At 38.4% G+C, this 13733-nt stretch overlaps 1 protein-coding gene across 1 annotated transcript in view; it reads left to right on the top strand.

Annotated features, from left to right (window-relative positions):
- The window catches only part of STK31 (serine/threonine kinase 31), a 28474-nt gene extending 22272 nt beyond the window's left edge, over positions 1–6202 (top strand). Inside the window, 3 exon segments of the mRNA XM_068187703.1 lie at positions 1448–1477; positions 1479–1514; positions 5336–6202. Coding sequence (XP_068043804.1) covers positions 1448–1477; positions 1479–1514; positions 5336–5593 — 324 coding nt within the window. The 3' untranslated portion in view covers positions 5594–6202.
- Positions 6203–13733: the final 7531 nt, after the last annotated feature.

Below are 13733 nucleotides of genomic sequence, written 5' to 3'. Positions count from 1 at the left end.
TCTTGTTGTTTTCTGACACTGCATTTCTGCCTTCCCAACTCAACAAAGCTCCTGAATTTGAAAAGCCACAAGCTGCCCAGCATGTACTCATGTTCCCATGCAATGATTTTGCATGAGCAATTCATATATTTGAACTGGTTCTCTGAGTACCAGCTGGAGCTCCAGGTATATGAGCAGATCTTTGTGGGAAATACTGGCAGTTCCATCATCTCTACAGTGATGGCTTCAGTAAAACTTCCTGTGCTGCTGCATTTTAAGAACAATTCCTAAAAGAGATGTGAACTGCAAGTTGATGGGTAACTGCCATCAGCTTAGAAGATGATGCTGATTCATATAAAAATCACTCTTCATTGTGTTTTATTCCCCATTTACAGAGCAGTTGCTTAAAATTAAGTAGTTTTTCTATTTGGATAAATGAGTGATAAAATAGATTAACTTAAGTGTAGCTTGATATCATAGATGTTTATAAATTATTAACATGGTAGGATTTAGATAGAACACTTTTGCTACCATTATTCAGATCTTGCTCTGTTCTAGAGGGTTTTTCACACAAAAGTGAGGACGAAAGAAAATGTAAAAAAGCCTAACCAAACACAAAAACTCCCCCCAAAAAAACACAAAAACCCCCACCAAAACCAAAGGGAACAAAGACAGTTTTTAAAATTACTGATTCTTCTTGAAGAGAATATCTGGGGTGCAGCAAGATAGGCATTCAGGAACCTCATCCAAATTTGCCGGGTGAATTTCAGATTGCTCCACATGTAACTAATGTTCAGCTCAGAGTTGGTGTTGCATTGATCATTTGATGGAAAATTCTTAGTATTATGTTCAGCAGTTGCCAGTTTCATGTTGAGCATCTGAAATTGCGTTTCCCTCATTTCATAGCAGTGCCCCTTCAAAAATGGAGACAGTGATTTTTCAAGGTCTCTGCTGATCTCTGTCTCAAGAACCCAGCACTGACTAAACACGTTTCCTTTTGCTGTCTATGTAATCTCTCAGGACAGAGGCATTTTCAGCTTAACCTGCAGGCTGTGTCTGAAAAATGCTGTACTCATATATGCTTCTAGGCAATAATGAAGACTGGGGGGATTTTACTTGGTTTATGAGTGCAAAGTTCACATTTGTCAGAGTGTGCTTACCCCATAGCATTTCTTTAGGATAAAACTTGGGCAGGGACTTTTCAGTCATATTTTTAAAACTCTATTTCTTTTGACCTCTTAAAGTTTCTTCTGACATTATTTTTTCCCCTCTTGTTTCTGTGTAAGGGATTGAGCCCCTTGCCTGTTACCCTCCTGTAAAATTAGAAAAAAAATATTTCCTAGACATTTTTTCATATAAATACATTTTCATTTGGAACCTAGTGAATCTACTTGACTGACGGTTGGTTTTGTTAAGCTAAAGGGGTAAACCCACCAGTGTTATGTATTATATAGCTTTTAATTTACAGCTTTGCATTCAAAACCAGGAATTTGGCATAAAAAGAAGATGGAACACATGAAGTAGAGGTTGTCATGGTAAGTCAATTGTCAGATGAGGATGGAAAGGCTGTTCTTGTATAGAGGCTGTTGGTTGGATTTTAAAGTGAAATATTTAATTTGAAGTGCTGGGCTGAAAAAATGTTTTTAATTGACTATCTGCATAATTCTGGATAGCCTGTACAAATAACAATTGAGAAGGTAGGAAGCCCCAGAGTTCTCTTAATATTTAACTCAGATCTCAGAAGGAGCAACTAATAATTGAATTATACTGTGTTATAGACTTGGAGAATAAGTCATACAGATTCAGCCTCAAAGGAGGTATTTGTATTAGAAACCTATTTTTTTCTGAAGTCAGGAAGTTGACTTTTTAAATCTTTCTTACTACACAATGACTGCACAGTGTATGAGCATTATTAAAGCAGCCAAATTAAATTTGAATCATGTAAATGCAGTTGAAAAAGCATACTGTGCCCTTTATTCTTTATTTGGTGTTTCTTTTTTGTGCAGCAAGTTTTCCTATGCCTCTGAAACAAATCTACAGATATAAGTGAAGCCTGCACGATACAAATTGGTGTTGATGTTTTCATTCTTTCTACTCTCAACTGTTATTCTTTGCCTGCCTTATGACAGCACCTGGTGTCTCCTTGAACTCTAGTTGCAGACCCTTTCCTGAAGCTTATCGTTGCCTAGGGTCTCAGTGACTCTTTGAGAATAAGAAGTAGATCTGTGCACCTTCATGCTTCACAATTTGGCTCTCCAACTTTGAAGTCAGTCTTCACTAACTTACCTTTCTCTTGGATGCTAATCATTACCACATAATTTTATAGCCTCATATCTGTGCATTCTTTACCTAAGTGCTTGTCTTTCCTCAGGTTCATATCCTTGTGTAACTATTTTCTATAATTTTTCAGTCTTCTGGCCAGGAGTAAGGCCAAATAATAAATCCCTCTTTCTTAGTTATACTTGTGTATTAATGATTTGCCAGCTTTACAGAGATAACTGTTTAAGCATGGAGCTAAATTACAAGAGTTGTGTTCATTATGAGCTGAATGTGTGCTGTTTACTGTGTTTAGGTTAAGGAAATGTCATGATCCAGTACCAGGCCAACACAGCTGTAGTGGCTTCAGTGTCCTGGCAGGGTAGCTTATGTATCACTGCATATCACCTAAACAGTACAGTAAATAATCTTGTTTTGTTAAATGACTTCTTTACAGTATCTGTTTTAATACTTTGACCATTTTCTGCAGTGGTGAAAGCATCACTGATAATGTACAGGACTGTCTAACAAATCCTTCTGCAAAATTATTTCCAACAGGACACTACCATGGAAAACAGAAGAATAAAACATGCAGCATTTGAGCAGGGAGGTTATCCTGTAAATAGTGTATCTTATTGCTCATTATAGTTGATTGATTTTTTTACTAAAAGTTAAGTGAATCTCATGAAACACACAATACTATAGGAAAGAAGATTTGGTACTTCATGACTGAACATTAGGGCCAGCTAGGGGCCCTAATGTTTTAAATGTACTTCACAAAACTTGTACAGAACCATCTGCCCAGAGCAGCTTTCAGGATTGTTCATAATAATCCTTCGATAATAAACCCCCTAACTTTCTCTCATGCGTAAGGAAAACTTTTACTTCAAGGATGTAGAAAAGATTACTTGGGACATTAAAATTAGTTGCTTCACTTCTGCTCTCCATAAAATTTCTGCTGTGACAGTATTCTATAAATAAGGTCTGAAATATGCAAATCAAAATTTTAATGGCAAGTTTTGGAGTATTATGCTTCTGTGTTCTTCTGTTGCAGGTACCCTCTGAAGTGCAAAAAGCTGCTCTTATCTCACAATTAATTCTCATAATTAATGAATTTAGCTGATCTTGTTTTTAGCAGGGATTAATAAGTTTTACAGCTATTAATAAAAGCAAATTTTTTTGAATTCTTTTACCTGATGAAAAGAAACATTTGAGTTTGACTTTGTAAGGTGGTACAATCCTAATCAATATAGCACTGCTGGCAGTTTTTAAGGATTCATTTTGGATGTGTGTACATGCATGTGCCCCAACCACTAAAGTTCTCCAGAAAGCAATCTGTGCTGCCTGCAGAGCACAGAAATACAGATGAGAGTTTTACTAAGAACTGTAATACCAATAAATATCTTTCAGCTGTTTCCTGGGGAGCCTTTTAGACCTCTGGCTGTTAATCCTTGTCCCACTTCTTGGGGAAAATCTATTTTGCTTCCAAGTGCTTTATCTATAATCAGCTTAGTCAGAATTAATCTCCATGCCCATCTGCAGGCTCCTGACAGACTGGTAATTTCCCTTCCATCTCAATCTCGTGCCCAGAGGAATCGCACACTTGTAACTAGTAAAATTTTTGGTTTTTTTCAGCAAATGTAAAATTGCCACAGGAAAATAATGTAAGGCTTTAAAACAGTAATATTAATGTTAGGTAACTGTGTAGCGGGAGCAATGTTTAGCAGTAAGATCTTGCAGCCACTCATTTAGCCGCACCAAGATTCAATGTTCAGTCTGTTTCTACATGCAGTTTTGTGTATTAAAAAAAAAAAAAAAAGCAAGTAAGATCAAACACAACGAAATGGAGTAAACACCACGACATGTTGTCCTGCAGCCGTATTCCTTGTAGAATCAGTTTTCAGTTTCCTTAGTGTGAGAAGGGGATATTTGTTGTTGACAGACATTTGACAGTATCTTGAAATGCAAATACTCAAGTACAAAACTTTTCAAGCTCTTCAAATGCTCAGATTTTCTGCACTTTAAGTGTGTAGTCATGGTTCACTCCTGTATTTCTTTGCATGCGTTTGGATCCTCTTAGCTACAGATTTTCCTTTGAGCATTTAAAATGTTTTATTAATATTGAACAATCCTTTATGCCTGCAAGAGACACAGTTTTCAGATCTCATCTTTTAACCTAGATTTCAGCTTACTTGGGAAGTGACTAATAATTAGTGAAACAGTTGGAATTGGCTTGTTTCTGTCTTCAAGTTTTTGACTACTTTTGTACAATCCCTGACATCCCATATCCTTCTCTCTGGGTGAAACAGGGATAGGTGAGAGATGTACAGTTATCTTGTATTTTGCTGTTAATATTGACCAAGTCAAAGGAGTTCCTGGCTTGGAGAATGAACGAGCAAGCCTTCCTGTGTAAAAATTCTGTTTCTGTTGAGTTTTGCTAATCTAGATTTTTAGATCAGCATCTGAGATTGTCTTGCTTGTAGTCTCCTTGCCCAAATCCAGTGTGTCCTCTTCCTGCTCACAGCTGGTATTTATACATATGTGTAGAGCTGTGGATTTATGTTTTGTGTATGGAGTCTAGTGCTGCTAATGTGCAAAGTATTTAGGCATGTAATCCCTTCTGATAAATCCAAAGATCCTAAGTGTAAGTGATGGCAAAATAGCTGCTGTTGATTTAGAGTCCATTACTTTGTGCTCTTCTCCTCCTTTGCTCCTGTAGAGAGATAAAACAATATGCCAAAAGTTAATAGATAAAATTATAAAATTATGAATGGCACCTATTTCATTTGTTCTCAATAGAAAGACTAACTTGAGTATTTCTGTAATTTATAGTAGTTCAGTGAATTCATATTTCAATATTTCAAAACCTCACATTCTTCTGGCTGGCACTGGGTTGACAGACCTGCTGCTGAACATTTGCTTGAATTTTGTTGTTAATGAGCACTATGATGTTGCTGTCCATTGGGAATGCTGTGGTACCACATCTTTTGAAGGCTTTAGGCCCTAAGAACTTACACGATGTGTTCATGAAATGCTTGGCTGTTATTTGTAATTGAGTTTGTTTTGCTTACTGATGAAATCCTTCTCCCTCTGTTTGTAGGATGATAAAATTAAATCCCTTCTCCTGAATTTGTTCTGCTGTAACAGACTGATGCCTGAGCAGGTGCTGAGGAATGATTGCTTTCTCACAGTTGATGTGATTCCAGTTTCACTGCACCCAGGTGAAGAGTATGAGCCACAGAAAAAACAAAATTCTGAGACAACAGATGGAAAAAAAGTGATTAACCAAGGAGAATGGAGCAAACCCTACTCAGTAGATGAAAACTTTTCCATCAGGTGTTTGAGACTTCTGTTTTGAAATCATTGCCCTGATCTGAAATATCAAAGTATAAAAGGTTTGGTAGGTGCATTGATTTTTTGAGATTATAGAGTCTTCACTGTGTTTTCTTTTCAGTATGTTTTATTCTAGTTAAGTATTTGGAGTTATAAGTGTGATTTTACTGGTTGTATTCTTGGTTTGTCAGCCTTTTTCTTTACTTATATGTAGGCTTTAAATTGAAAGAGACCAGTTCTGTCGGATGGCAGAGATCTTTAAGGTGAAACTTTAGTGAGTTGGTTTTTTATTGAGTTTTCTATCCCTCTTCATGCTCTAGATACAGATAATATATTCCTCTTAAAGATGTTATAGGATATTATTTTGCTGAAGAATTGTCTTTATTGCATAGACCAGTTGTTCTTACAGTAACTGCCTTCAGGATTTAAGTAAACACCCCAACATTCTGCTTTGAAAACTGGTAAAAGAAATGGTGAGCACCCTTCCTCTTTTCTGTCTTTTTGCCTTTGAAAAATGCAATTGGCTTTCTAGAGAGCAGCCATTCTTCTAGTTGCTCCTTTGCTGTGCCTCTGCCAACAAAATATTCTACGCACACCTTTGCAAAACCTACTGTTTTTGCAAAACCTACTGCTCTGTGTGCATATATCACCTGTTACTATTTTTTTTTGCAGTAGCTATGAGGGTGTGATTTTCATGAATGGGTTTGTTTGGCTGCAACACATGGCTGTTGATATTTCTATTGAAAAATTTTGTCAGCTCTTTATCTGTACAGGAAATTGTTGTTTATCTTTATGAAGGTTTCCTTTCTTCTCAGGAAGGAACAGGTCAGAGTGTGCAGTGTTTCTGTAGCAGTATATTTAGCCTCTGGGTGTTGCTCTTGGACAGCACTGTTGGCAGATTGCTTTTTTGCAGGAGAGTTACTGAAGCTGCTTGTTGTTGGATGTAGAATGTCAAAATGCACTATGTAATAAGCAAGCAGCAGCACCAGGGGAACTGGGGAGCCCTCAGGTACAATAATATTGTCCACAGTGAATAGAAGATACCCTTGGCAGGCTCATATTTGATATTATTCTTGGTTATCTATCCTTAAACCAAAATTAGATTTTTTAAAATATGGAATAGTGTGTAAGATGCTCATCCTCTTTTCATTATATGATGCTGATTTTTTATTCCTGTAAAGTGTACCTAACCAAAGACATTAAAATACCAAAAGTGTTTTATGACATTAAAAGTATTTTTATGTAGAATTTTTTGGTTAGTGTGATAAATATTTTCATTACAGAAATCACAGAAGAATAATACCTTATCAATGAATATAAACATTTAAGAAGTCTTGTGGAATGCTTTCCAAATACTGATTGCACCCTTTCCTTATTAACTAACATTTTAATAATTTCATTATTAAAATTCTAACTCTAATTTCAGTGAATGTTAAACCCTGAAGAGAGGTTAGACTAACCTAATTGTTTGTATCATACTGCATAACAAATGTCAGAATAAATATTTGCCTGGTTTTCCTGCTCCAGAATCCATGCAAACTGAAGTATACTTAAATCCCCAAATTGTTAACATTCTTGGTTTTCTGAAACCAGAAGTCTTCATTTATGCTTGATTAAAAAAAAAAAAATTGCAGATCATTCAAAATTTCTTTACCAGCTGAATTATGAAATTTTTTGTTATGTATGAGCCTTTTCTATTTGAATTAAACATTGTTTAAAGTTTTAGTGTCACTAGTTCTGTTTGTTTCTATGTTGACATTTTTCTATGGTAATTTTGTAGCTTCGGCTTTCTTTTCCTTCCTTATTTGCCAGAGGCCTTAAGAAAATAGGTTGCTTCAGGGTTGTGTTGCACAGCTCTCCTGCCAAAGCTGAATACTAATCTATGGTAATGGACTGCCTGCTGTGTGGTTTGAGACATCTCTTTCAGCTGCATCTCTTCTGGCTGGAAATGGGTACTTGGAGGATAGGGAAGGGAGGCTGAAATGATCCTGCAGGAGCCATCTGGCTCCTTGCTCACTTGCTGTTTCTTCCATGAAGCCCAAAGGAAACTGGCCTCACTCTTCCTTGGTGTCAGCAGTCTGCAGCGTGGAGCAGAGTCCTTGCACAGACCAGGATGTTGAGGGCCTGTCAGGGCTGGGTGTTGCTTTACTGGGAGGTAAAGTATTCAGCCTTTAGCAGTAAGCCTGCAGTTCCAGCCCTAGGCACTCGCAACTTTCTTTTGTGAGGACTGTTGCCTTTGATACTTGTTCAGAGTTATGTTCTCTTCTCGCTCCTCACCTTGATGCTCACTAGCTGTGCCTTGGAATCAGCTTTGGCTTTTTCCCAGTACATCATACCCAAGTCAGCCACTACAGTTGCCTTCCAGGGTGTAGACATGGTGACAAAGTTACCTCAGAGGAAATGCTCCCTTCAGGCACCTGCAACCACTTCCTCTGGCTCTACCCAGCCCAGCCTGCAGACCTGCCACAAGGCTGCTTTTCTTTGGGAAGAGAGAGGAGTTCTTTCAGCACACTGGGAGAACATCAGCATTTCTTATCTCCATGGCTTGGGTGGGGCAAGAGGGCCTATTTCAGTTCTGACTGCTGCACCTCTGGTCAGTTCTGGAGACTCCTGCTCTTCTGTTCAATGCCTCTTGTTCTTCATGCCCACCTTAACATCCATAATAACATTACCACATCTTTCCAGGTAGTTTGCTGCTCACTTCATTAGTATTTAATACTTGTGCCTATGTAGTTTTGAGAAGGGTTGGGGTGGGTATTTTGTATTTCAAAATAGATTTCTGCTAGTTAAGAGTTCTTCTAACTAACACTCACTGGTATTTTAACAGTTTTTTTCCTGCATGTATGACAGGTTAAATTATATTCCTTCATAGGTAACTTCCTCAAGAACTTTCCCTCACTGGGCAAAGATTGATTTCATCTGCAGTCACTTATTTTCCCCAATTTGCAAAGAAATTGGCATGAATTTATCCTGATTTCAAATCAGGAGTCTGATAGCTTGCAAGCTGATGACTTTCTAGACTGTGATGAATGTATGAGAGCCTCATCTCCATTCACATAATTTAAAACCCTGGTAAAAACTTTCCTCGGATTTCTGGGCGTTTGCTGACAGGCACTAAGACGATGTGCCATGCTACAGCTCCTGCAGCAGTTCTGTTGGACCGTGTGTCTTTCACAGCAGACGCACCATGGCTAGATAAACAATTTTCAAATTGTCCTAAATCTGCTGCTACCACATGTGGTGATGGCACACGGGATCAAGTGTTGGGGTCGGGTTTCGGCAGCTTTAGATTCAGGGTCTGCAATACCTCAGTACCACACCATGTAGAAGGCCGAGTTAAAATGCAGAATTGGACTTTTTGTAAATATAATTAGTATATTATATATGCCTAGCATTTGTGTGTTAATGCTGTAAGTTATGTTAGTAACAGGTGGAGAGAAACAAGATTTGCTCTGCTGTGTGAAGACGTGATGCTGGTTCGTATTTGTCATTGTGTTGCCAGCAGCTCTTTAGCTGCCTGAGGCCTGCGGATGAGACCCCCTTGCTCTTCATGTACTGCAGAGATGAGAAAGCTTGCCACAACTCCCTGACATGCCTTTCTTCTCTTGTGAACTTTCACCTGTTCAACCTCCCTGCAACCTTTGTTTTTCACATTAGTACAAGTGAAGCAGACCAGATCTGTCTCACCTTGGCAGTCCTGGTGTGGACCAGAAGTTTCTGGTACTGTGAAAATGGTATTACAAGTTTAATCTGTCATCTTAGCAGCCCTCTGGCTTCTTTCTGACCTCCTTTTCCAACTCCATGGCCTGTTTCAGCAAAGCCAGGAGCTGTACCACCTGCCATTGTTACACTGGATACTGACAGACATGACAGCTCTGGAGAGAGTCCTTGTTTGAAGTCAAAGAAGATGGTGAATGTGAGCCTTGGGGCTTTGAGACACAAGATGATATTCCTTTGGATGCCTCAACAGCAGACTTTGCCCTTATTAGGTGTGTCTTGGGTTTTATCTTTTCCCAAATGTGGCCTAGGATGCTTGTACTGTAAAAGTGCATGTTAGAACCTTGGGTGCATGCAGTTAGCTACCAGTGCTGAGGAAACGTATACATTCCCCCTCTCCATCACTTACTGAGCCCTCCATGCACTGCTGCAGCTTTTCATTCTAACCAAATCCTTGAGAACTTCTGTTCTCTCTCCCTACTCTGGCAATAAAGTTTTTCTGCTGCTCTCAACGACTGTGGTGTTAGCAGAACCTGAAGACCTGTGAAATGCAAGTTCTTAATAGTGTTGTCTGATGTACCCTGGAGTGGGTTAAGTTATTGCCCTGCCCAGGCAGCAGAGTAGATACAAGGACAATTCTTGAAGGAGAATAAGTTATGTATCCAGTAGACAGTGTTTCCAGTGTCTTGAAGCTCTGTAGAAGGATTTTTAAATTGTAATTAACACACTTCAAATTTTTATGCTGTGTTTGCATGAACTGTGGTAAATTGCAAGCTGTGCAAGTCCTACCAGCTGAAACACTGAATAAACACACAAGAAGCCTTGTGCAGTGTAAAAGTCACATGCAGTGTGAATCTGTATAGCCAGCACAACTCGGAGGATTTCTTTGTGGGCAAGTGTTTCAGTTTCCAGGATCGATTTAATCTCCCTCAGGAGAAAAACTGGGAGAACTCTACTGGAGCAAGTAGACTGAAGATGGTTTGGTCCAACTACTGTGATGAAGGCTGGGTTCAAAGGAAAAGCCCCTACTGGCTTCTGGATCAGGAGATGCAGGTAAAGGCTGATGGAAGTAGAAGTTGTGTTATTTTAAAAACTTTTTTTTTCCTCATAGAGCTTTGTTTAAAGTTTAAATTTGCTGTTGGGAAATGCAGTTCTGTTCCACAGCAACTTTTCTTCCTTCTAATTTAAGATAATTGTCAAAATGGTGATTCCACAGAAGCAAAGCTAAGCTCTCCTTGAAGGCTGGTTATGACTGGCAGGCAGAGTTAAGGCCACAGTTTCCAACACATCACATGAAAGAAAGAAATATTTCAAAGCTGTTATGGTTGGACAAGTATGTTTACACTAATGTCCTTTTCCTAATACTTTTTTGAAACATTTTGTTAACCAGTGCCTGACTTTATTATATTATAGTGACTTTATTTTATTACAGTGACATGTCTTCAGAGCTGCTACATTCTTGAGACATCTTTTGCTGTTGGGGCTTTATAGTTCAGTCACTATGGCTTGACACACTTTGTGTTTCAGTATTAATTCCTTAAATTTCCTCTACAAATGTTGCTATTGTAGATAGTGAGAACATTTTGATGCTAGTGTTCTCTTGGAAGCACTGTTATTTATTTCATGGTGCCATTTGCAAGTAGTGTGACTGCTAATGTACATAAACTGTGAGGCTGAACATTTGGGTATTTTGTAGTGATTTGCCTTTTTCCCCTCCAACTTAATAATAGACTTCCAGCTGTGTGTGCTGCAGATTTTCCCACTGTTGTACTAGGGAAGGGCTATTCTTTAAAGATAGGATCAAAAACCTCACTCTTATTTATAGCCTTCTGTTCCTACTGCAGCAGACAGAAATGGTGTGGAGAACTCGGGGAGATATTGGATACCAGTGACTTGATTTTTGAATGCCTCTTTTTCCTTCCTGGCTATTTTTGTTTCAGTGAAAGTGTCTCTTAAAAAAGACAGGTTCTGATGGGAAGCTTAATAAATATGCACTGGAACTTGCTCTAAGGAGTTCATCTGAGGCATACTTGATAGTGCCTATACATACCACCCATACACTAGTTTCAAACACAAGTAGTAGGTAGTATTAGCTCCTGCTGCTCCTAACTCTACCAGAAGTTACAATTTTAGTCCTTTGCAAGAACAGTGTCAGGAAACAACCTGTTAGTGCTGTTAGGTGAGCCAAAATGCTGAATCTGGTTTATTGAATACTTGGCGTATTGAAAATTTTCTAGTCAGAGTGTGCTGACAGGCTGGCAAGTTGTGTTAATATCTTAATACCTCGGGGCATTTATAAAGTTAATTTTTTGACATTCTTATTTGCTTTTTGGCTCAACATCACAATCAATTTTTTATCTTTGAAAAGTTTCGTTTATGACTGTAATTTAATTGATGATAACTACAAATTATACTAGTTGCAAAGCAATAAATAAAAGAAATGCAAGTAGTATAATTTGGGACATGGTAATCTTAGTAGCCTGAGTCATGAATTTTATCATCTGCTGCAGTTAGTATAATTTTATGATTCATAAATCTATTCATTTCTTTTTTTAGTGTGTCATCAGATAAACAGCTCAACAGTAAAGTGGCAGAATTGTCTTGTCTCACCCCAGTTGTAGGAGAGAAGGCAGGTCTGACTGTTCCTATGTATGCGTAGTAAATCTGTCTCTCTGACCTCTTAAATCTGCAAAACAGCTTCCTGTGCTTCAGTGTAGCACTTGCTCATTAAGGCATTCAGATTACCAAATGACCACTACATCTACCTAAAATTTATAGTTTGTACAAATTGCTTAGAAATGCATTTGTTCATTTGCTGGAGGTGACCTTCCACTACGGATCAGTGCACAGACACTTGCAGAGTGATTCTGGGCTGACTTAAGCAGGAAGCCACCAGCATTTGCTTAATGTTAAGTCTGTGCTACTGCAGAAGTACTGTCAGGCCCTCAAATAGCTGATGGCTCTAATTTAATTACAGAAAATATGCTTTTTCCTTTACTCTCTGTGGATTCACTAACAATTTAAAATCCTCAAGTGGTGTGATGTGTTTTGGAATGTCCCCTCTTTCTAGGTGCCATGCCAGCCACAGTACCTGCCACCTACTAAACCTGAAGTTTGAAAAGGCCTACAGAAAGGATCAATCTTTAGATAGGTAGGTGGAGATACATTATTAAATCAGAACTTGCCTTAATTCATGAGAATAACTTTGCTCTAGTAATGTTGCTTTTTCAGGAACCAGTGGTGAGAAGAAACAAGTTATGGGGTATATAAATATATGACCAGCATCTTTGAACCCATGGTCATTCACTATAAAAGCAGTATCCTCAGTTCACAGAATCAGGTTGGAAGGGACCACATTTGATCATCTCGTCCAACCTCCCTGTTCAAGCAGGGTCTTCCTAGAGCACAGGGCACAGGATTGTGTCCAGATGCACAGTGAGGGAGACTCTCTGGGCAACCTGCTCTAGTGCTCAGTTACCTGCACAGTAAACAAGTTCTTCATCTTCAGGTGCAGCTTCATGTGCATTAGTTTCTGCCCATTGCCTCTTGCCCTGTTTTTCAGCATCACTGGGAAGAGCCTGGCTCCATCCTCTTGTCATGCTCCTTTCAGATACTGATGCATTTCAGTATTTGCGTTTAGATTCCTCTGTGACTGCTGCTTTCTGGTTTTCATTTGATTCGCCTACATCTCCGCTCTGTGGGGCTCTGTGGAAACTGGTTTGATTATGCCATTGGAAAAGATATGTAAATTCTGGAATGGTCCAGGAACTATCAGCCACTGTATAATATCTCCAAGGTTTTTCATTGTTTTTAGAAATCTTAGTATGATAACTCACTTCCATTTGCATAAATTGCTGTGCAAGATTATGCCACTTCTAAAGAATATACAAAATAATGTATTTTGACCATGCAATGGTCATATTAGTAGGCTAAAAACCAGATTAAATTAGATTTGCAAAGTTAAATGCCAAACAACTTCAGCATAAACAATTGGAGAAGACAGAATTTTTTAAGACTTAAAACATGTCTTCATTACTTCATTCATTCATTACTTCAATGCTATGTTCTCTCATTTCAGTAAAATAACAGAGAAACTCTCTTTGGCCAAGGTACCTTTTACAGATTTCAACATCAGTCATCAAGGAAAAATAAAAGCTCACCAGAGATAGTTTAGAGAGGAGTATAAGAAAGTCAAATGTCTGCAAACTTGGATCTGTGGGCTAGAAAAAAGACTTAGGTAAAGAGAAGGTTTAATTCTTCAAAGAGGCAGAAATCTAGAACAGAGCTGAACAAAATGGAGTTGTTGTTCCTATGTCTTTCCTTTGGGGATAATTGGATTAAATTTTACAGCAAAGGAAGTTAAGTTAGATGTGGCTTCAAACGGAGAATAGGTTTAGATCAGGTTAAGTTAGATGTGGCTTCAAACGGAGAATAGGTTTAGATCAGAT

Source organism: Anomalospiza imberbis, chromosome 1 (assembly GCF_031753505.1).
Source record: "Anomalospiza imberbis isolate Cuckoo-Finch-1a 21T00152 chromosome 1, ASM3175350v1, whole genome shotgun sequence".
NCBI lineage: Eukaryota > Metazoa > Chordata > Aves > Passeriformes > Viduidae > Anomalospiza > Anomalospiza imberbis.
Note: the sequence above shows the minus strand (reverse complement) of the source record. Positions and strands in the feature narration are given on the sequence as shown.